The 24,126-nt window shown below is 37.4% G+C and overlaps 1 protein-coding gene across 1 annotated transcript; it reads right to left on the bottom strand.

Moving 5' to 3' along the window:
- Positions 1 to 680: 680 nt before the first annotated feature.
- Positions 681 to 22,887, bottom strand: LOC137171621 (integrin alpha-M-like). Its single transcript, XM_067575652.1, has 30 exons — positions 22,738 to 22,887; positions 20,441 to 20,543; positions 20,114 to 20,211; positions 18,088 to 18,158; positions 17,792 to 17,906; positions 14,086 to 14,213; positions 13,776 to 13,921; positions 13,060 to 13,210; positions 9,418 to 9,568; positions 8,178 to 8,251; positions 7,891 to 8,011; positions 7,059 to 7,195; positions 6,808 to 6,954; positions 6,502 to 6,720; positions 6,240 to 6,373; positions 5,825 to 5,967; positions 5,574 to 5,725; positions 5,316 to 5,441; positions 3,848 to 3,921; positions 3,445 to 3,586; positions 3,237 to 3,335; positions 3,069 to 3,148; positions 2,880 to 2,963; positions 2,707 to 2,776; positions 2,500 to 2,598; positions 2,294 to 2,374; positions 2,031 to 2,141; positions 1,817 to 1,930; positions 1,627 to 1,737; positions 681 to 1,383 (listed from the first exon to the last, which is right to left on the bottom strand). The coding sequence occupies exons 1-30, from the start codon at positions 22,772 to 22,774 to the stop codon at positions 1,291 to 1,293; spliced, it is 3,411 nt and encodes a 1,136-aa protein (XP_067431753.1). The 5' UTR covers positions 22,775 to 22,887; the 3' UTR covers positions 681 to 1,290.
- Positions 22,888 to 24,126: the final 1,239 nt, after the last annotated feature.

Genomic DNA, 24,126 nt, shown 5'->3' with positions numbered 1-24,126 from the left:
AAAGGGTCTTCATTAACACTATTCATGACCATGGCTTACCCATAGCTCCATGGCTTGTATGCATTGGATCCAATGAGCAGACCAATTTCTGTATCGATTTCAGGAATGCATATGTCCTTAAGGTAAGACCATCGTTTGGCTGCATCGCAATATGTTTTTTCTTAAAACCAATGTGCTTTTCATTTTTACTTTACTATCAGTATGTCTGGATGGCTGGAAGTTTCTCTCAGTTGTCAGAACCTGCAGGGCAAAAACCCAAACGAAGTGTCCAGAACTGTTGCCAGAATCATTTTACATCCAAACTATGACAGCAACACCATCAACAACGACATTGCTCGGCTCAGGCTCTCCTCACCAGCTGATTCACAGACTACATCAGATCTGTGTGTCAGTCAGCCAGTAGCAGCGTGTTCAACAATGGTACTGATAGCTGGGTCACTGGCTGGGGAGCAGTCAAGGAGGGAGGTGAGTCTGCTTGAGTTGCTGACAAATTGTTTTGTTTTAGAGTTCATGTGATGTAAAATCTGTAGGGCGAGGTGTGATTTGTTTCTCTTCTTGTTGTTTCCTCAGTTTCATTACCCTTCCCTGAAAACTCTACAAGAAGTGGAGGTGCCAGTTCTGGGAAACAGACAGTGTAACTGTCTCAATGGAGTCAGCACAGTCACAGACAACATCTCTACTGGTGTTGTGGCAGGAGGCAGAGTGTTTATTTCACATATGAAACATTGATTTAAAAGCAAAGCAGCTCACATTGTCAATAAAAGTGGTATCAAATACACATTTATCTTAAGCAAGTAAGGTCCCTGCTCTTACACCTTGTATTTCAGCAGTTGTACAGTATAATGTGATGAAAAACCAGACTCCAAAGGATCATACTGTATTTAATTATTTTTCATTTAAAACAAAGTGTACAAATTAACACACATGGTTTGCAGGGATATAAGCACAAATATTTCTTTGTAGACCAACAGTAAGCTATTCAGTTCAAAATGTGAATTACAAAATCATTTTTGAAGCTCTAAAACTCTTGCCGCTCTATGTATGGATCACAAGCTCTTTTTCAGGATAATGAAATGAAAGTGGTTGCACAAATATATTTTCCATTTAAATGTCTATTCATGAAAATGGCAACACATTTATATATTTTCTATTAAAGACAAAAACGCACAACAATTTATGGTACAGATTAACTAATCCAAGATAACAAAGCCAGTGTAGATGTTGGAACAGTTTTGGTGTTTTCTATCTTGTATCGTCTTGTCTGTGGGACATCGACTGACTTCATGTTTGTTACTCTGGTGTGGGTTCGCCTCCCTCAACCCCCGGATCAGCTGTTCCCCCCTCATTAATCATGTCCTTGTATTTACTCTTGAAAAATCCAGCCTGAGAGTACAAAACAAAGGAAGTTAGATAAAAACGTTGCAATCCTGCATTAGAGATGCACAATAAAAACATAAGAAGAACCAAACCAAATGAGAGAATAATAAAAATATAAATATGCCACATTCAAGTTTTATAACTGGGTGTATTTTATGATAAAGGCTGCCTAATACCAGACCTCAGCTTGTCTTATTGCCTCCATAATGCTGTGTTATAAACTGAAACAGTGCATGTACAGTATCTCACCTTGTACAGGCCAGCAGTGAGTAAAGCCAGTAAAGCCAACCCTCCCACAGATCCTCCAACAATCTCTTTGGTGAAGTCTGGTTCAGGATACACTTCTACCTCTGCCACAATCTGTGAAGTGACAGACTTTGAATCAGATCTTCATTCAAGTTCTTTTCAAACACAAATAAACAAATCTGACTGTAATTACCTTGTGAATGGGAGGATTGTTATTTGACCGCACTGAAAAGAAGATGTACTGGTTTCTGTCGTACTCCAGACTGGCCGTGCTGGTCAAGAGGAATTTGGCAGAACCAAGTCCAATCTGTGTAAGAAAAACAGGGGAATTGGACATTTGATTTAATCTTTAGGATTGTTCATTTTCATTAGAACATTATTATTTTTAATACACACACATTAGTTACCTGCTTTATCCATTCAGAACTAAGGTTGGCAGAGATTGTGTACTTTTTATGCTCCTGTATTCCCATGACACGATTGCACTTGAACACTCTGCAACTGGCTACAGAGCAGTCCTGTGGGTGATTAAAAGGAGGCCTAAATTTATTGCTGGAAACAGAGAAAACTTAAGTGTAATGCACTAAAATACCATACATTTCTAAATACATATATAATTAGATTAGATTAAATTCTACCATGTACAGATGGTAGAGCCTCTGATACTCACCACTGACTTATTTTTTTGTATCTGAGCAACAAAATTTGTGACGGTGGGTTTTTCATCTTTGTCTCTTTGGCAGTCTGGAATCTGAAATAGAGCTGATTCATGTCAGTTTAACAGAGAACAAATTCATCCACAAGGCTTTAGCTGCATAAAAACAGCTACATTTGAGACTTCTGGGGTTTCAGTAACAATGAGTTCCCACATGTTACCTGCAAACTGCTCGAATCCACCCAGATGTCTTTATCACCGAGCTTTACCGGCACCCTGATCACCACAGTGAAATTCAGCGCTCTGATGTCATTTACAACCTAAGAGGGGAGAAAAGAAAAAGACCTACTGAGCATTAAAGTCAAGTCTGAATAAAGTTAATGAACTTTAAAAAAAAAATTATATTATGATGGGATAAGATATTTTACCTGAATTGATTGTTGGAGTGGTTTCTGCAAATTACTCTTGCCGAAAGTGAAATTGCTGTAGCTGAGGGAACTGAACAGAAACATTGAATGTTTCATAGATTTTAGGCCTTTCAATGTCACCTTAAATTATTTTTAAATCTTTTTAAACTTGCTAAATCACACAGAACGCAAACCTTTCAATTGTCATAAAAATGCTGTACTTCACATCCATCCCTCTCATTTTATAAAGTTCACTTGACTTGGAGTGCTCGTTCCCGCTAAGAGAGGTGAAATTAATTGTACACATGAGTAATAATAATAATTGTCACATACAAACATGTACAGTGATGTGCTTATAGGCTGGAAGATGAACACAACAGTACCTGGTGGCATTTGCAGTGATGAATAACTTCCTGTCAAGTTGACTGTTGGCTTCAATTCCATAGGACACAATGAAGAGTGCCTAAAACGAAACGAATGAGAGAGATCAGATTGTCTCCTCTCTCGGTTCAGCTGCAGTGAGATGAGATGCTTCTGTACACACTACAAACCTTAGTGTTACTCTTGAAAATAGGCTTGTCAATAGTGCAGTCTGTCTTTCCCTGAGATAAGCCAGCTCCACTGTCCAAGGAGTTGCACTCAATTCTTCCCTTTATTAAAAAATAAATTAATTAAACAAAAGCACACATACTCCACAATCACTGCATAACCTCAGAGAGCAGCTGACCAGAGTTGAATTGAAACAGACTTGATCCTCACCTGCAGGCCTGTAAACTTCCTGTAGGAGAGCCCAGGTGGGTACGTGAGAATGACATGGCTGTTGTAGGAGTTTTCCTCCCTGTTTTCCACTGACACAGTGACTTCCAGCAGTTCATCAATGCCTACTTTAACCTCTGAGGAACTGATAGAATAGGAGAAAATGGAAAAGTGAAGGTAGGAAAAAAACACAAAGAGAGTCCGGGTGTATGTAACTTTAGTCCAGCATGTAGAAAAAGACACGCTAAATGCTCTGCTGAAAGAGTAGAATTAAAAGAGCGTGTTGATCAATTTGGGAGTGCAAAGAGAAAAGTTAAACATGTCACCTGCCCACCAATAGTAAATCCAGATAAAACAGTAGATCCACACACCTAAGTCAGGCTTCACATTTGAAACTCAGCCTCACCTGGTGAAGTTGAAATCCACTTTCAGGTTATCTATACAGATGCTGTCATTGCCGCAGTTGATCTCAAACTGTAACTGTGGAAGACAGTATGAAGTAAACCATGTATATTCAGAAAGTGTAAGAGCAAACGGCCAAGACAGACATGACAAACAATCAGAATTACAACTGAACATTATTCAGAAAGCTTGACGGACGATTCCTGAGCATTTCATAGTACTGGAGAGCTCTCCACATAGTAGCTAATGGTCATTTATGTGGTGGTATCTGTCATGACCTGGTAGCCATATAATTAATTCACAAAAAGTATTGTCAACATGTGACAAACATGAATCAGAGAGTGATGTTGTTCTGTTACAGTTGTATTTAATTTGTTAAATTGTTGATTAGGCACCATCTAGTGGTTGACTGTGGTATTTTCAGTAGTTATTCCATGCTCCATGTCATGTGATTAGACAGGAAACAGGAAGTTAATGCTCAGCCTCCTGAAAGACAGTATTGCAGACCTGCAGTTAGTTACTCTACATCCATCTGCACACATCTTATGTGTATGGCAGCATCGTCTGTATGTATCTTTGCTTTTTATGCTTAAGTGCATTTCTAGGGTTTCATTTCATATAATTTGATCATTTTGTGAGTATATAATATAGAGGAGATTTAATTGCATCCATTGTTATTGTAATTCATGTTTATATACAATCAGTACAAAAAGATACTTTAGTTTAAAAGATAACTTAATAAGCTAAGCATATAATAGCTTGTTGTCAAATTCAATGCAGTTTAAGTAATCACACCTTCTGTATCTGTTTTCAGTTTTACCCTTCCTTAGTCAATAAACCTGTGGGCAAAATACAATCTTGTCTATGGAGTCTTGGTGAAAGTAAGGAGTTTATCTGGCTTTCAAAATACATCACTCATGTATGGAGGACAGCACAGAAGTTGTTTTTCTTAACTTTACAAACCCTGACCTTTATTGTTAAATCTTTACTTCAGTTAAAATTCTGACAGTCAGTGAAGACCACATGTGAAAAGTGTGAATTGAACTGGATCATTTTCCCCGTTAGTGTGATTCTTCTGGGCAGATCTGAACACAGTAATCGTACCCAGGTGCAGACCAAAACAACCATACCGAGGCCATTTGAGGATATGGTCTCGGTCCAGTCCCAAACAAACTCTGGAGTGGTTTGTTTTTGGTGGGAACATAATGACATAGCCGGACATTCTTCAGGAATTTCTTCTGTGTTTATGTTCTTGCTCCCACCCCAGACACATGTAAGCAATGAGAGGAGTGAATGTTCTCTCGTGGCTTGTAGTGATGCTTTTTAGTTGGAAATTCAACCAACGGGAAAGCACACCAAGTTTCCCAATTCGTCCACTGATTTGGACCAGAGCAAATGAATACAGGTTTGAAAACACCCTCAGTATGAATAAAACCGACCAATAAACGAGGGTGTCTTTAAAGATTACTTACAGGATGAAAGGTTGTTGTCTGAGCCTGTTGGGCCAGACTTGGGCTGAGTTTTTTGTCAGAAGGCAAACCATCAAAGGTGAATCGGAGCTCATTGTTAAGTGGATTCAGAGCATCTTCTGGACAGGCCTGTGAGAGGAGGGTACTATTATGAATATCAAAGTAGTGAAGGTTGGTTATATCAAAAATTATGTTTTTCACATTGAAGCTGTGTGGGTTGTAGTGGGTTTTCCTGATGTTATTAGGTTTTAAACAACTCACCTCAATGTGGAAACTCGCATTGAAGCATCGTTGCTCTAAGCCAAGAGTTATTGATCCACTCTGCTCTCGCTGTTTCTCCCTGATGTAAGCTCGGTTGTTTGGGACCTTACGTGTGGCATCCAGCGTTAAAGTATAATTAATCATTGCTCTAGCTGGAATTAGAGTTTCATTTAAGGGTTACACATGTACACACATACAAGTATGGACGGACAGTGGGTCTGTGGTTAAAGACAATGAAGAGAATCAGTGACCTTTATCTACTGTAGAGCGTCCGGTCATGGTAAAGCAGATTGTAGCTGTGTTGTCCAGTGGTTTTGAGCAGTCTGAGTTTTGAGTTTGGATTTTGTTTGGGTTGAAGGTCACCGCAGCATCGACCATTACTATAGGCTTTGATCTGGAAATGGACAGAGTACATATGAAAATTGTAAAGCAGTATACCAAAATCACAACTGGTAAATCTTATTTTAGCTGCCTGATACAATCCATTATTGGTGAACAGTTCTGTCCTAAATTGGTAACAAGGTCTTGTTACCAATTTAAAATTGTGTTACCGTGAAAGGTGGACGTAATCATACAACCTTATGGTTGTATGATTACGTTGACACAAATGAACACAAATGGTAGAATTACATTTGGGAGTAATAATGTGTGACAGGAGCATCTTACCTGAGTAAGACCACTGTTCCCTTTGAACCCACTGCTAAATCAGGCAGATTGTCGTTACTAAGGTCAAAAGACGACTGACTGATTGACATACCGAAGAACTTCAGTCCTGACTGGACTTCAGAGGAAGCGATTCTCTACGTAAATGAAAATGTTTTAATCAATCAAAACTACATTTTATTAAGATTGTATATTAAATACTGTGGCAAACAAGAGGCCATACATATCATTCAAATCCTCTTGTTGCTTCTTTGCTCTCGCTCACCTGTGAGTAAGTAGGATGAATTCTTCCTCCTCCTCCTGTTTCACCGTGGAAGATGTAGATGCTACCTTGACCACCATTCTCCAAAGGTGCTCCAACTGCCAAATCATTGAGACCATCGCTGTTAAGGTCAGGCAGTACAGCAAGAGAAGACCCAAACCTTCCTTGGTCAGATGCATCCCCTCTCAGCACTAATGGATTATCGAAGTGACACTCAACTCTCTAGTGGAAATAGAAAAAAGGATGAGAGTCAATGTTTGAATTCTCATTGAAAAAATCCAATAGATTCTGGACAAAACTGTCATTTACCACTTTTGACAAGCTGCAAACATAAACTCGTCCTTCTCCTTTACTGTCTATGTACATAGGGGCAGATATGAGGACTAGGTCAGTGTACGTGTCACGATCCACATCCATGGCGCAAACCACTGCACCAAAATATTCACCGATCTGAAACTGTGTAAGCAACAAAAAACAATTAGTAAAGTGAGGAAACAACAACCTTCAATTTAAGATTAAAAATATTAATGCTTTACATTGTCTTAATTGTGAGCACACACCTGCCAAACAAAGGGATCAATTGTTTGGTCAAGACTGTTTTCATAAACTGAAATCACAACTCCTCTGTGTTGATATCTTGGAGCACCAACAATTGTCAGTGTGCCCAACCGCGTTTTGGCGACTGCCATGGAGTAACCTAGAATTAAAGAGTCAAGCTCATTAGTATACAAAGGTTTGGCCAACTGAGGACAAACTGTATCTTTTGCTGATTTAATTAACATAATATCATCATTACCTTTGCTGGAAACAATCTTTAAAATTACACATTTCAGCAAGCTATTAATTACAAATAAGCATTATTTATTCTTTTTTTTGATTTAACATTAAAAAACTTGCTTTGGGTCACCCCCTACGCATTGTTCCTTGCAGAATGCTTCTAGTTCAGAATATTCTTTGCTTTTCTTGTGTGCATTTAAATCTGGAGACCATGAGGAGCCTTCACTTTGGTCTTCCCTGAACACATTTTAAAAACCATCACAATATCTATACAAGCTGCGCCTCCAGGATTTGTTGATATCTTACTGGCTTCTGCACAACTTTGAATCATATAAGATCCATCAACATGCTCAGTAGTGGGTGTGGTATTTGGTTCTTGATTTTCCTTTAGATGGAACTTTGGTGATTGATGTATTTTCTTTATTTAGAAGACATTAAAGTGTAGGTTCATCTTTTGCAAAAAAAACAAAAAAACTGTCCTTTTTGGCATTACATGTGATATCAAATATGTTGCCATAAAGTTATCACTCCTTATTCCTTCCATCAAAAAGATGGGAGGAAGGATTATAGTACAGCAGTGTAAATACACCATTGCATATACTATAATATTCTTACCCAGATAACTGTCAGGTTCCATATTCGAAGAATCATAGGAGATCCACTTCTGGTCTGCACTTGTGTATTGCTGATAGCCTCCCTTCCACTGGTTGGCACCAACAATACCCATCTGAATCCCCTGCAATTTAGACAGAAATGTATAGAAACTGTATTTGCCACAAAACATCAGACAAGGAAAAGGCTAAATGCATCATACATTCATCATTTGGACTTAATTTAACTATATACTTTTCATACTATCTATATACTATACTATCTGGTGAATGTCTGGTGTTTTTAATTACCCCGGGCACATAAGCTGCACTGAATCCCACTTGAGCCATTTCCATTTTCAGTGACTCTCCACCAGTTTTAGCACCTGTAACAGCAACATAAATGAGCACAAACATTTCTGAATGCAGCATTATACAATGTTGTGCAAGTTAAATTCCAAATTTCCATAAAGAAGTCTTTACAGCCTGGTCGCCAGAATAAAACGTTGGCAGTTTACGTTTCTGCAAACCACAGAAACGTTGAATATCTACGTTTCAACACGTGTAATACGTATCATATTAATATTTCAACAAAACGTATCATCTCAACATTTCTACAAAATGTAGCATATTAACATTTCAACAATACGTATCATATCAAAATGTCAACAAAATTTATCATCTCAACATTTCTAAAGTGACGTAGTTCACATTCAATCTATATGAGCTGACTTTCCTAATAGCCGTAGGACGGGCCCATGGGTGGTTCATAAATTTCTTAGCAGCAAATTGGAAATCAGCAGAGTACGGTACGAGTCCACCTCAAAACCAATGTCGGCTTCCTGTTTCAATCGACAAAGCGGGTATTTTTAGCGAGACGTCAGGACATTTGCAGCCGTTTTTCTGGTGAGAAAACTGGATGTTTTTAGTGAGACATCGGCTGTTTTTATTTTATTTTTGATTTTTATTTTAACCCAAACCATGATCTTTCCCTAACCCTAATCAAGTGGTCTTTGTGCCTAAACCTAACCAGACCTTAACCATAGCGTTGTCACACCATAAAACATCATTATCCAATGAGTAGAAATGTAAATATGCTACATTTGTAGAAATGTTGATATGATACTTATTATACGTGTTGAAACGTATATATTCAACGTTTCTGTGGTTTGCAGAAACGTTCATTGCCAATGTTTTGTTCTGGCGATTGGTTGGATTTTAATACAGTGGATTTACAGAGAGTAGACACAATGAGACAACATTACAATAAATTCATGCTCAGACTAATATAACACACAGATTTGAAAATTCATCATAGCTCCAAGTTGTAATTATCAATTATTTGCCAATGACTCATTTCATATGTTAAAATAGGAGGTCTGTATTTTCTAATATTGTCCATGTTACTAATGTAACTTGAAATGAACCCCCTTAATGAATGACAGGAAAACTATTCATTATGTTTACTTTTTTGGAACTAGAACATTTACTTAAATTTCAACTTAAAATGAAAGAAATATTTTAAGCTATCATGGTAAGGTTACATTGGTACCTTCGATAGAGAAGATTTTTTCCTGCAAATTCTGCCGTATTGCTTTAAGAGCGCCAAAGTTTTCCACTTGAAACATGTGGTTTTCTGGGGGATTAGATGCAATGATTTCTAGTTCCTGTTTTGGTTCAGGGTTTGTGAATGCATTCCCCACCTGTTGAGAAAACATGTTTGAGGTGTTAGACTGTGCAACAGAATTGAATTATTTACTTTTTAAAATACAGTTGATAAGATAAATGTTTTATCCACATGTATGTAAAAGACTGAGTCCATTGATATTGTATACTCTCAATCTGACTGACAGGTCTTTAATACACAAGCTAACACTAGACAAACTAAATCCAAGACAATAGTTTTCTGATTCTGTAAAAGTTTGTTTCACATCTCAAGTCTTTGTAAACTGGAGCCAAGCTGACCTATATTTGATTTATAATTGGCTAAAAACCACAGAGCCCAATTTCTATAACTATATCAATTCAATTCAATTCACATTTTATTAAAGACACAACTCATGGAGGGTCCATAGCACAATAAAATACAAAGTGTAAAGTATAAAACACACACACAAAAAAAAACAAGAAAGAATAAATTAATAAACAATCTCAAAAAACAAAAGGCATTCCACAATAATCAGGCAATTGCATTTAGGCTATACCGCCAATGGTTCCACAGTCTAGATGAGAACCTGACGGAACTCATTTCAGGTTTGGTCAAAGCTGAAACAATATTGTTAGCGGAATCAGATAATCTGCACATACATCTATATATAAGATTTGGTATTACAGCAGAGCAGGTGGGTACTCCAACATTAACAAACATTTGGCTTGCGCTGCAGCTTCTTGGAGCTTTAAGCAGCAGCCTCATACTGTCATTATAAGCCACTGTGAGTCTCTGTATGCTGCCTTTTCTGTAGCACCGCCACAGGTGGGCCGTATATAGTGGGGTACAAAAAGCTTTAAAAAGAGAGATCTTCACAGTCACCGAACACATACTTAATTTACAAGCCAACATGTTTGCTTGTGCGTACAACTTTCGACACTGTCTGTAAATGTCCCTATCATCTGATAAAGTTATATAATGGCCCAAATATTTAACCTCATTAGACTCACTAAGGGCCATGCCAGACAGGGAGAAATCAGGAATTACTCATTTTCTGTCTTCTCTACTCCTGACTATCATAATATTACTCTTAGTTGCATTATATTTGATGTCAAAATCTATACCATATTGTGAACATACCCTCAATGACTGATGAAGACCAGCACTAAATGGACAGAAAATCACCAAATCATCCGCATACATAAGGTGGTGAATGATAGAATTGCCGACTAGAATTCCACATCTTTTCAATTGCAGTGACAGATCATCCATATAGATGTTAAAAAGGAAAGGAGACAAGATACTGCCTTGTCGAACTCCATTATTCACATGGAATGGAGCAGATACAGAATTTTCCCATCTAATTTGCATCGTCTGATGAGCATACCAAAAAATCAGGATTCTAACTAGAAATCTAGGAACACCTCTTTCATGTAATTTATTAAATAGTTTTTCATGATTTATACAGTCAAAGGCTTTAGAGGCATCAATAAAACACATAAAAATTGTTTTTAATTTTGCCTATTGTATTTATCTAAAATCTCCCTTAAAGCAAAAATGCACATATCAGTGCCATGTTTACGTTTAAAGCCAAACTGGTTGTCAGAAGTCAGGATGTACTGTTCCAGCCTATTTAGTAGCGTTCTCTCCAGCACTTTGGATAAAATTATGGCGAAGGCTATAGGCCTGTAATTCTCCAAGCTGTTTAGTTTACCAGCTTTATCTTTAATGGCAGGCACCAGTATAACAGATAAAATAGAGTCAGATAGAATACCATGGACTAATAACCCAGTAAAACAAATAGCAAGCAAAGGGTAGAGTTTTTTTACTTCCTCGCAAGTGGACTTTTACATAGTCATTCCAACCCGGTTTAGCATGGTACACATCAGACTTATGTTTATAAAAAGGCCTGCTGGACATAAGGAGAGACTCCACAGTGGAATCATACATAAAATATAACTCATTACTATGTTGCAGGTTTTTACAATTCATATCACAATAAACAGTAGCATCTTTTGGTAGTTCAACACCTCCCAACAAGGTGTCAGTCCGAGAAATGTATTCTTTAAGATTCTCTTGTATTAAGTTAGACCAGTTTAATTTCCCTGCACCTATGTTGCTATCAACAGACGATTGAACAGGTATATTGCCAAAATTTAGCAACATAGAAAAGGGTATGTGGTCTGTAGTGGCCAGATCATAATTAATCTCCATGGCATCTAGAGTGTTATGTGCAATAGCTGTGCATATACAGTGATCAAGCCATGAAGTTGAATGCCAAGCTTCACTGATATATGCATAGCTATTGTCAGACATAAGCACATTGCTAGAGAGGATCAAACCACCATCAGAACAAAACTGCATTAAGTGATTAGCAAATAAATAATTAACATCAGAGACATCAGCATTCATATCTCCAACAACATAGATGCAGGTGGAAGTACAGTCTTGAATGAAAGACATCACACATGCCAATCTATTGAGATATTCTCCTTCATTTTGGTAACACTCATAAGGTGTATAAATGTTCAAAATGATGAACTTTTTGTCCTTACAATTAAACTCTACTCCAATAGCCCAATCAATGTCTAATCTAACCACATTGACCAGCTGATCATATTTCTTATTCCATAAAATGGCGACTCCACCTGGAATTCTGCCTCGAACTATTTTGCTGCTAAGGTCAGTAGTAGACTCACCAGCCCCGTAAAAGTCTTTATGTAAAGAATTTAGTCTTTCCAAGTCTTGTTTAGCTAAGAATGTCTCTTGAACACACAATATATCACAGATCTCCAAGAGCTTGTCCACAACCACACGGCGAGATTTGTCTGCATCACTGTGGCCAACACGCAGCCCTCGTGCATTATATGATACAACACTGATTTGCATTTAGATTAGTTCAGTTCATATTATGCCATTTTTACTAGCTGCTTACGTTTGACTGGGCATATACTAGGCTATGGCTCCCATGTAGAGATACAGGTGTATTCACAAAGCGCTGCAGACCAGCTCCCCCTGCTGATCCACAGGCCTCACTGTCGTTAGCTCTGAGTCTACGAGCCTCATAATAACGATGGACATAAGTCCCAGCTGGCCAAAGTTGTGGCTTGTACATATCAGCAACTTCATTGCATTCTGCAGTGACCTGAAACGAGCTGAATCTGTTCCAGGTTGAGTCAATTTTTGGGCATGTCACTGATTTATTGCCAAATTTCTCAGTCAAATAACTACGTAGAGTGTCAGCATCCAGGTTAGGGGAAAATCTAGAGGCAAACACACTCACCAACTTGGTTTTAACCACTTGAATGTTACTCTCAGTACTATAGTTATTCAGTTATATAAGAAAGTATAATCAAATTTATGAGAGTATAATCAAATTTATCAGAGAAATTATGGATTGGGCCTTTAAAGTAGTCAAATAGCATCATGTGACACTGCAAAATAAAACTCACAGAAATATAGTATTCACTGTAAATTGAACTGTATGTCATGTTTAAATGAATAAAACACAACATTCAGCACATTTGAATTAATTAAACAACTTACCCCAATAGCAAAACGAACAATTTTTTTATTCTCAGCTAAGCCTGCTGCATATGGCAAGTTTCGGTGGTCCTGAGATCTTCCATCAGTAACGACTATCAAGACTTTCCTCACATTTGATCTGGAACCTTTTTCTGGTGTGAAAACATTTCGACTGTCAAAAAAAGAAAAAGGTCTAATTTCAGTACAGCTTCTTACAGTACATTTTGTTGTTAGGTTAATTACGTGGCTTTGTAGGTTAGGAAAATTAATTGATATTTCAGGATGCCTTATCTTTTTTTCAGTATTTCTATCCACATTACAGAGAATATTGTCACTTTGTTTGTGTTTCAAAATGTCTTTCCAAATGTCAAAATGTTTTTGGATAGACTTACTTCAATACACAACATCATAAACTACACCTTCAAAAGAGTTGCATGCTGTTTTGTCTACCACAGTGTCTTTTTTGACACACAACTAGCAGTTGCCTAAATCTAAAATGTTTAAAGTCTACGCAGTGCTTAGTGCTTTCAAATTCACTGTAAAAATTATAGTGTATTCTTTTGCAGGACTGCATGTGGAAAAATAAGGTATACTGTACATCTGTGTCAAATTGAAAACCACTATTACTTGGCCCAGCATAGATAGATTGGGTTTATAGTTTAATCCCTGAGACATTTCTGACTGGACAGGAAGTCCAGACAGGAAGTCAACATGATAATTACAGTTACAGCACTTACACCACATATTGGATGGCATTAGCTGTATAAGTTCCTCCCCTTTGTTGTACTATTGCATCAATGTTAGACTCCCATGATCCATCTCGGAAAAAATCATTGAAGAAGTTATGGATGTTGGGAAATCTAGAGAACTGGACAACAGCAAACTGCAAAAGAGGCAAAAAATCGTAGAGCATAAGTATATTACAGTCAAGTCGTCATGTAAAACAATTGTGAAATTATATTTTCTTTCAACACTGCACAAAAAAAATTATCTGAGGTTCTATGGTTTCTGTGTGGTTTTACAGGCAGCGGGAACTCTATCCTTTACCTGTGTGTCTCCTGCCAGGAATGAGCCGACCAGATCTTTCACAAAATTCTTCATGGTTTGAAAATCTTGATAGGACACGCTGCCTGAACCATCCAACAGAAACGCAATGTCTGCTTGGATTCGGCACTCTGCACAAGAGATGTGTCATGAATTAGAATAATCCTAAAAAAATTCCCTTGAAGTAACTTGATCAATAAATTTAACATTTGTCCACATATATCATATCATACATACATGCAACAAACTGATTCTGGGCTTCGTAATAAATGAACTATGAATGAACTACATACCTACACAAAATTCCCTTTTAATGTCCCCCACCAGTCTTTCAGTGTTCCATTATCTGGGCGACTATATCAATGATACCTTATTTTTGTTTTACTTTTAATTTCACACAAATTATTACTTATTGTGCAAGTTTTAACTACTGTAAATGTAATCACATTTGATGCTGAATTTAATAAGAGTTGTTTTAGATTGTTGGACATATTTTAATCTTTGATGAAAAAACAAATTTAACAAGAGTAGCAAGCTGATCAAGTGATATGTGGGTTGTGTTTGAATCCAATTATTTTATCACAATTAATAATAATAGGAAAATATATTTGGACATCCTTCTATAGGTGTTCCTAAATTTGTCAAGGATTTAACTTTAATTATAAATATTCTTGATCTCAATATATGCATTTGCATTTATTTCTTAAAAAATATCCATCTGCAGTTGGCTTTTACACACAGTAACATGAATGGTTTTTATATATATATATATATATATATATATATATATATATATGTGTGTGTGTGTGTGTGTGTGTGTGTATATAATGTACGTAGCCTATTCATATTGCATTTTTTGAGTGTCACATTTGTTGTGACTGTGTAACATATTATGTAGCTATCAACTTATCAACAACATTCAGGGTGGGAACACTCAACTCTTTTGAGATTTCAAAACAAGACTTCTCCTCGAGCGAGACTTGGTTAGACACAATAACAAACAAACTGGATCAAGTGAAAGGTAAAAAAAACCCATTTTATTTCTCTGTATGATCCTTTCCATTATGTTGTCAGACACTTATAATAATAATCTGATCCTGTCATTGGCAAAACAAGCACTTTTAGTGGACATACATTGACAGGGCATAAGGATTACATTGCAGCCTGTTTAGCAACTGCTGGCTGAAGTGCTCTTGCTCAATACTAGACCAATTTCAGAAAATTTCATCCCCATTAGACAATTAGGCACAAAAAGATGGGAAAATACTGTCCAGTTTGAAAAATACCAAAGTTTCTCCTTAAGGGCCAGATGCCACCCTCTGTCACCTTGTTGCAAAATTTGCTGTTTTAAGGTCACCTACGAGATTTGTATAGATCCAAGGAGAATTTTTTCTTTTGGGAGGTGTCGGTCAGGTTGGTCGCTGTTATACAAGTAGTGTAGATCCTTTAAGGGATAGCTCAGTGCATATGTTGTGTGCGTAGTGAGTGTGCAGCTGTGTGTGAGAGAGAGAGGGCATATCTTGCTGCCCAATATGTATCAACATGCCCCAACCGAAGGGACAGTGAATGACCTAGACACATACAGCATGCGCATGCATTCACACATATATACACACACACACAAATACATGCATAAGATATACTGTATGTGTTGAATTTAACTGAATTGAAGTGAAGTGAAGTGAGAGTGTGTGTGTGATGGCGAGGCTGGCGACCGGTACTGGTAATACTATTATTTTTTAAGCTTTTTAGAAATTTTACCAATGACATGCCTGATAGTGGAAGAGTGTTAATAAAGAAGCTACTATAAGTTGATTTCCAACATACTTTTTAATCTTGTTGTTGTCTTCTTGTTTTTGTCTTGTTGATGTATTCAGCTCTCACATCTATTTCTATGTGTTTTATGTAGGGTTGTTTAACCGGAGGGGGGACAACAAATCCTAAACTTGCCTAGGGCACCAATATGACTAGAGTTGGCCCTGTCTGGGTGAGGAGTATACCTCTTGTACAACAAGCACTAAGGGTGTCCTGGCTGGGGGAGGCTGATGGCTGACTGCAGAGCACCATCTGCCTGAGTCTGCCACCTGTGAGCAGTTTAGGAGAATTTCAGCTGTCTGTCACCACCAACCGGGAGGAAACCATGGCTTTTAACCTGCTTACCAGAGGCTGATCTATTACAGCAGGCCCAGTCTTTGGACCTGTGCCACAAGCTAACCCGAGGCCCAGCAGCAGCAGCCTCACAGTCGGCCTGTGGCCCAGCAGTAGCAGCCTCACATGCTAATTGCTGTTTATTCAACACTGAAGACGAACATGACGGTCAGCATAATGGTGTTGGCCACTGAGCTCATCCATATCAAAAGTGAGTTGTAATCAATAGAAACTTTGATTGATGACCTCCTGCAACGTCAAGCTCCAGCCCAGTCACCAGAATAAAATGTTGCCATTGTATGTTTCTGCAAACCACAGTTACGTTGAATCTCTATATTTCTATACGTTTAATACGTAGCAGATCAACATTTCTATAATATGTATCACAGGGAAAGTCACGTAGTTCAGATGATATCTATGTGAGTTGATTTTCATATTAGGAGGAGAAAGGTTGGGCGGTTGGCTAGAAAGTTGGTTGCATCATATCAACTGACAAAACCGGGTATTTTTAGCGAGATGTCAGGACATTTGCAGTGGTTTTTCTGGCAACAAAACTGGGTATTTTAACCCAAACCATGATCTTTTCCTAACCCTGACCAAGTGGTTTTTGTGCCTAAACCTAACCAGACATTAACCACAGTGTTGTCACAACATAACACATAATTATTCAACCTATAACGGCCATTTAACGTGAGTTTTAATTACACGCAAAATATTCGATTGAAACATAGAGATTCAGTGTATCTATGGTTTGCAGAAACTTACAATGCCAATGTTTTATACTGGCAATTGGGTTGTAGGCTCAGCTGTGCTTCTTGCAGCCTGCAGCCTGGTCTTGAGTGGTAAAGGGAAAGAGAAGGCTCTCTATCCCTTTTTTCGACCCAGAGAATGAAGTCCCCCTGAGAAACCATTTCGCTCCACTGGCCAAGCTTGCAGATAGCTCATTTCCTCTGCTTGCAGCTGGTAGTACAAGTGACCAATTCACATCATTAACAAGGAAATGTCCTATCTCTACTCCTTTGTCCAGTGAGACAGGCTCTCCACCTAATCCTCTGCCTAAGACCAAGCGTCCCTGGGTAGGGGACCCCATAGGTGGTGAGGGACCTTCTACCACAGCTAATGCAGTGAAAATTTCTGTTAAAAATCCTAGCAACCTTGTCATATACGATGGGGAATGTCTTAATGGTCCTTGTGATCTGTGATTCTATCATCAGGATATTCATCATTGGCATACACTGAAGGGATTGGCAAATGGCACTGATCCACTAGTGGCATACCATCAGCCACTTGTCAATCTCGTTTGTTGCCCCCACCTGGATTCACTCTGGTTTTGTTGATGAAAAAAGATAAAGAAGCAGACAAACATATTTGCATGCATGTGGTAGGGCTGTTTCAAGTCCACACGCACGTGTGCTAAAAAGTACACACATGTACGTGTGTGCATGTGTTATTTTGATGATAGTGTGTTTTAGAGTGTGTGCAGTGATATGACAATATTATCAGACATTTTTCACCACTATTTTATTATGCTTTTGAAATAGTGAGATTTCAACATAAATACCTTCAGGAGAAGAAGGCACAGGATCCGCAACACCACCAGAACTGTTTATCTGCAAGCATACACCGTTGTACATGGTGATACTTTTGCAGTCCTTTGGGATGGTTGGACCACATGCCTGAAAAGAGTCAAGGCCAAGTCAATAATAAGTTTCTAACTTTTCTGTGCATTCATGAAATTCAAAGCAGACAAAAATTGTTTCACTGGTAGAAAGACAAAGAAAAGTTTAAAAGAATTTTCCCTGACCTTTGCATTTATATTACTAATGAACTGTAAATCTCTGCCATTTACCAACTTACCAGAGTGTTTTTTGTGGTTGGATCACTTGTCATTGTCAAACCAAGGGACATGTTCACTGCAAAATCTGGCACTGCATACAAAACATCAGTCATGAGTTATGTTAAAACCATCATTTAGTACAGTGACTAGTAACGCTTTGGATTGCAGCCCACAACGTACAGCATAATTACTCCGGAGTTATGGTGTAATCTTACTGTACTAAAGGTGAACCAATAAAGTACGTACCAATATGTAGGTACTGGGGAAGAAGATGTGAAGTGGAAAAAGAGGTAACAATTACTTTACTACTGATATACTACTAATACTGATATTATATTAACTTTTGATGACTTTGCTGGCAGTTAGCAACATATCAAAAATGTCCTGCTGCATTTAGGCTTTGCCAGTAAAATCAAAGAAAAGGGAAAAATTGCCCATGTTTCTGACTTCATACCTTATTTGTTGCAAGCTTTTCCCACCAGATAATTGGCAATAAAACTCAACTTTTCCATTATTATTTTGCCACACATTTGTAATGGTTTGTTGACAAACTAGAAACAAGACACTGATTTTAGTTAGCTATATTTCTTGTATAGCCTTACATAGCCCATTAATATTGTATTTATTCAAATCTAGAATGCCAGCAATGATGGCTTTGTGGCTGAGTGACAAACAGTTTGATTCTTATGGCTTTTCATCAAATGGGAGACATCGTAGCTGTCAAAAATCCAGATATCTCAGACTATAAATTATGGTCAAGAGATATATAGGATCAACATAGGCTAACGTGCATCAGCTTCTTTCCCCTCATCTCAACCACAACTCTGTCATCATCAGGACTTGAAGATGAAAAAGAAGAACAAATTGAGGAAGCAATGCAAGAAAAACAAAGAAATAAAGAATTCAATGCTATTTGTTACTTGAAGGTTTATAATTTATTTTGAAATAAGAAGTTAATTAAATGTTAATGATGTAAGATTTTGTTTTTAATATGATACAAGGCATACAATGTACACTAAAGATTACAGCTGGTGTTTCCTGTGCTTACCCTGTAACTACATGTCACAAGGGGGGAACTATCAGGGAGAAGACTTTCAACATTTTAACGACTTCAGAATTGTCAACATGTGTTTATACTGAAACAAAAGTGAGTAACATCTAGGGCAGGTGAATTCTGTCTGCTGATGGCAGACAGGGCCACATAGCCATAAACAAGCAACCAGTACTGAAATTTGCTGGTGAGATGAACAACAGCTGAGAGTTTTCAGAGGCCGACAGTATACACGACAATACACTGTCCCTTGGACCTTTGTTCCGAGGTAAATGGACAGATGTACCCCATAGTTATTTAGGTACCCCAAAATTATAAAGGAACAATGTAGTTTGCTTGTTTGTTGGTAATAAGGTCATTTTGGAATAAAATCACATCATATTTATTAAATGCTGCAGAAGTCATCACTCCATCTTTCCCAAAACATCCAGATTTTTACTCAGTTTTACCCTGCAATAATAGAATAGGAACCTGTTAGTTAGATAACAACTACAGTAAAATTCGCTCTAAGTTCCTCTCAAACTTCCAGATTATTGCTCAGTAGGTCATACGTACCCTGTAATAATAAAATAAGTTAAAAAAATAACTACAGTGTATATTATTTTTAAGATCCAAAATTGTTAGCCCCTTATTACATAATTTCATATCTTGTTCCCATGTACCTACGTATATGTATTAGTATATACTGTACTGATACACCGTTAGTACAAAAGATTACACCGATACTCCGGAGTAATTACCCTGCACATTGCAGGCTGTAATCTAAAGCATTACCCAGTGACCAAACCACAGCTATCACCAGAACATATGAATATCGAGAGAGGTCTTGCTGTAATCATTCCTCCTCTTCATACTGGCTATATTAGAGATCCCCTCCTAATTCAATTTCCATGTAAGTGATGTGAAGGATAACAAAATCTTCGGTGGCAAAATAGCTTTTATCATTTAAATTTGAATGGTTTACATAAAGCATTTTCAACTGAGTAGTTGCTCACCTGGTACTGATACTTTCGTGCAGGATTCAGTGGAGCACTTAAATATTTGCCCTCTTTGATTTGATGAATATTGTGCAAGGGGGGCACTGACCAGCAAACTGAGGAAATAAAACCCAACAATCAGGTGAGAGCACCTGTTCAGTGAGTACAGTGTAGCTAAATAAATCCCACATTTTATCTATTAAGAAATGCTGCATGCTTATGACCTCATTACTGTAAAACTAGCATATGACAGAGATGCAAGCTGGAAAAACCCTATCATAGTCAGATGTGAAGAAGCAGATATGGTTACTGTAAATCCATGTTCCACCACATCACACTACTTACTCTGATTGTCTTTGTACCACCTGGTATCCAAAACCTGCAGCAGAGCTATTCAGGGACTTCCAAGCCACAGGATCGATATTGAAACAAAGTGCAGCTTTTAACACTGAGGAATAAAGAAGGAAGAACCACACAATTTATCTGATTTAAAGCCACAATGTGTACAGTTACAGTATCTTTCAAATTATTCTCATGGCATTAAGTTTTTATTTGCAGGAATAGGAGATAGTCCTTGTGAAAATCTGTACAGTCCGTGTTGCTTTCAGTCTATAAATGAGTGTGGTGTGTGAAGTGTTGTCTTTTTTATACAACCACTAGAGGGTACCAAAGTCAGGAATGTTTGAATTTTAAACTGTGGCTCTGAACAATTACTATACATGATAAATACTAAGACTTGAAGTAAAGATACAGTGCACTATATTACACAGCATGTATAATTGCCTTCACAGGGGATATCCTGTCATGGAGTGATATTTTTGTTTGAATGTTGCAAAAATAAGGTCTTTCTTACAGCCATCTGTGGGGACGGCTGTGGCTCAGGAAATAGAGCGGGTTGTCCACTAATTGGAAGATTGGTGGTTCAGTCCCCAGCTCCTCCAGTCTGCATGTGAAAGTATCTTTGGCAACATACTGAACCCCAAATTGCTCCCAATGGCTGTGCCATCAGTGTGTGAGTGTGTGTGAATCTGTTAGGTTCCCCTCCTGATGAACAGGTTGGCACCTTCCATGGTAGCCACTGCCATCAGTGTATGAATGTGTGTGTGAATGGGTGAATGTTGGCATGCAGTGTAAAGCGCTTTGAGTGGTCGGAGGACTAGAAAAGTGCTATATAAGTGCAGTCCATTTACCATCTTTTGACCTTTTGAGGTTTTCTAAAAACATGAGGTTTTGAAAAAATGGTCCAAGTTATATAAACTCTTTGACCACCTGACAAAATATTTTCTCATGGTTAACAGCTTTTAAAATGGTTGAAAGAGATTGTGTGATAGATAACCATGTTAACTTCCTTTAATGGATCTGTTGAACGTCAGGCAGACACTTGCAGATGGATATTAATTAATTTTGGTAGCCATTACATTTCAAAATATTCCAAATTTGCATCATGTTATACTTTTAATGTCACAGACTTTCAAAAAAAGAAACAGTAAATCCACAAAATAATGATAATGATTTCATCATCCTGAGACCAACACCTTCAGGTTCTGCTTTTTCTACTGTGACCTTTATGTCTTCAGGAAGACAATTAGAGAAGGTGCTATATTATAGATTTTATTTGTTAATGTTAACGTGTTCATAGTTACCCATCATTTAGTTCATGTCATCAAATTCTGTTGTGTTTTTACATCGTATTGTAATATATATTAAACTGAAATAAACCACTGGTAGCAGAAAATATCACAAAGGGAGTAGCAGGAAATTTGTTACTGCCCTCCCACATAGAACATTTACATCAGCTTCCTTCTGATGAGTGAGATAGATGAGTAGGATGTGTTGTGTCGGTGTCTGATAGTTTCACAAGTTGTATACGTTCAGCAGATATGATCATGTTAACTTTCGAGAGCCGAGTAATGTCTGTTGCAGTATTAACAATTCAATTTGAATTCAAACATAATAATAACTTAGGATGTCTGTGTTTATGTGTCAGCCCTCTGAAAAACAATGCCTTCAGTGCACCTTGCAAGCCTGCACAGGATAAGTAGGTATATATAAGAAATTAATGGATGAATTTAAAATAATTGAGGCTCTTATAATCAGTTACACAGGACATAAGCAGGGGGAAAATGAACTAGTATTTTGTTTTAGGTGTAATTAGCGCCATATGAAGCACTTTTTCAGAGCCCCTGAACCATGAGACCTAAAAGTTAAGTAAAGTTGGATTTTGTGGATTGAGACAAATCCGTGCAGTTTTGAATTACCCCATGTAATGTCCAAAAAGAATTTAGAGGATTATGCAGCATTGGTGAAGCAATTTTTAAGACTGAGTTGGTCACATACTGAGGCAGGAAGTTTGACTAACAAAGGATGAACCATAGATGTAAAAATGATAATTTTAATTTTTTTTTCTTGATATTATCAAGAAATAGCGATTACAGTGATAGATAGTGATTACAATTATTGATCTATTATCCTTTGTGTTTTTTAAAATAAAACAAATGATAATTGATAATTAAATGATAAAAAGATGTTTATAAAATAAGAAATCATTAAATGAAATGGCAGGATCCTATTTTCACTGCTGGCAAAAAAACTCATAAAGGGACAATGAAAAACAAAATCAAGATGTATAAATTTTGTCTTACCTGACAAGAATAATGTGGTAGATATTATCCAGTCCATTGTGTCACTCCCATGAAAAACACTAAAAGTATGACTTATTCTCTGAGTTGTACAAATTAAACTATGAAAACTATTTCTGCTACTGAAGCTGTGATGGAGGGAGACGTCGAAAGCAAAATGCAGAAACAATAAGGTGACCGTTCAAAGCAAAGGCAATCAGTTAGAGGAACTTTTGTGTAGGAGGGGTTACAGTATTGACAAACGCTTTCTGTTGTACGTGAGCACATTGTATGTTGTCATTTCATTGCACAAAGCATATGCAATTCTTTAATTTTGATCCAATCCCTTAAATAACGTATTTTTCAAAGACTTTCAAAGTGTATGTCTAACACTTGTAAGAAGTACAAACAAATTATTTTCAAGTTAGTTTCAGGGCAACTAGATTAAACCCAGAATGATGTTTTGGGTACTAATGCTCATTCTGATGTAAGTCTGATAAATAATGATACAATGATTAAAATGATAAATAGAAAAATAAAACTTTACCACTAACCACAGCTCTTGTTGGCAGGTGTGGCAACACATTTGTCACTGAAAAAAGAGAAGAGGATGTTGGACACCGATGTTAGGAGAGACCACATTCAGACCACAAAAGTGTTTTCATCAGACTTGAACAAGTTTTCATCACTTTAAATTCAAGCAAGACGGCTCACTGGGAATTCAGTTTTAGGCGCTATTGAGGGAAAATGCCAACACAAATGGCACGCTTTTCTTGAGATATTTTTATAGTTCCCTTTTCCAACAGTGCTGTTGATGTCTTTGATTTCTTTCTGACATCAGCTGAGGAGAGAGGAAATTTAAATTTCATATTACAAACACACCAAGTTTTATTATGTGGTCCAACTTCACCACAGGCAGATAAACACCCTTGGATTCAATATCTGATAGATAACTTTGTGTCTATTGTTGGCTGTTTATCTGTAGTTTTGACATTCAAAAACATTATAGATGTTTTTTGGAGGTACCTACTGTATGTACAAATTTTTATATTATGGTGCCACAGGTATTTCACATATCTAAGGAAACAAATAGCAGTCTGCCATATCAAAATCTTATTGCTCTTTATCAATTAGTTTCATCACAACTTCACTGGAAAAAAAAGTATTTTTGTCTTTTTCTTCTTATTGCAACTGTGCACACGGTCTCATTTGGACTACAGCCTGTCTTCAGGAAGTGAACCTCTTTTCCTGCTACTGCTCACCCCAAAAGCCAAATGCAAATTTTCAAATCCTTTCTCTGTAAGAAAATTAAACTGATATATATAAGGCGTTGTGCAACTTGATGGTGTGCTTGTACAACCTTTGCAGAGCTCATCAGTCACAAAATCTGCATGTTGACTCTGATGAGCCTTT

The sequence above is a fragment of the Thunnus thynnus genome, chromosome 20 (assembly GCF_963924715.1).
Source record: "Thunnus thynnus chromosome 20, fThuThy2.1, whole genome shotgun sequence".
NCBI classification, from domain to species: domain Eukaryota; kingdom Metazoa; phylum Chordata; class Actinopteri; order Scombriformes; family Scombridae; genus Thunnus; species Thunnus thynnus.
The sequence above is the reverse complement of the archived record's forward strand: the minus strand, read 5'-3'. Positions and strand labels throughout refer to the sequence as shown.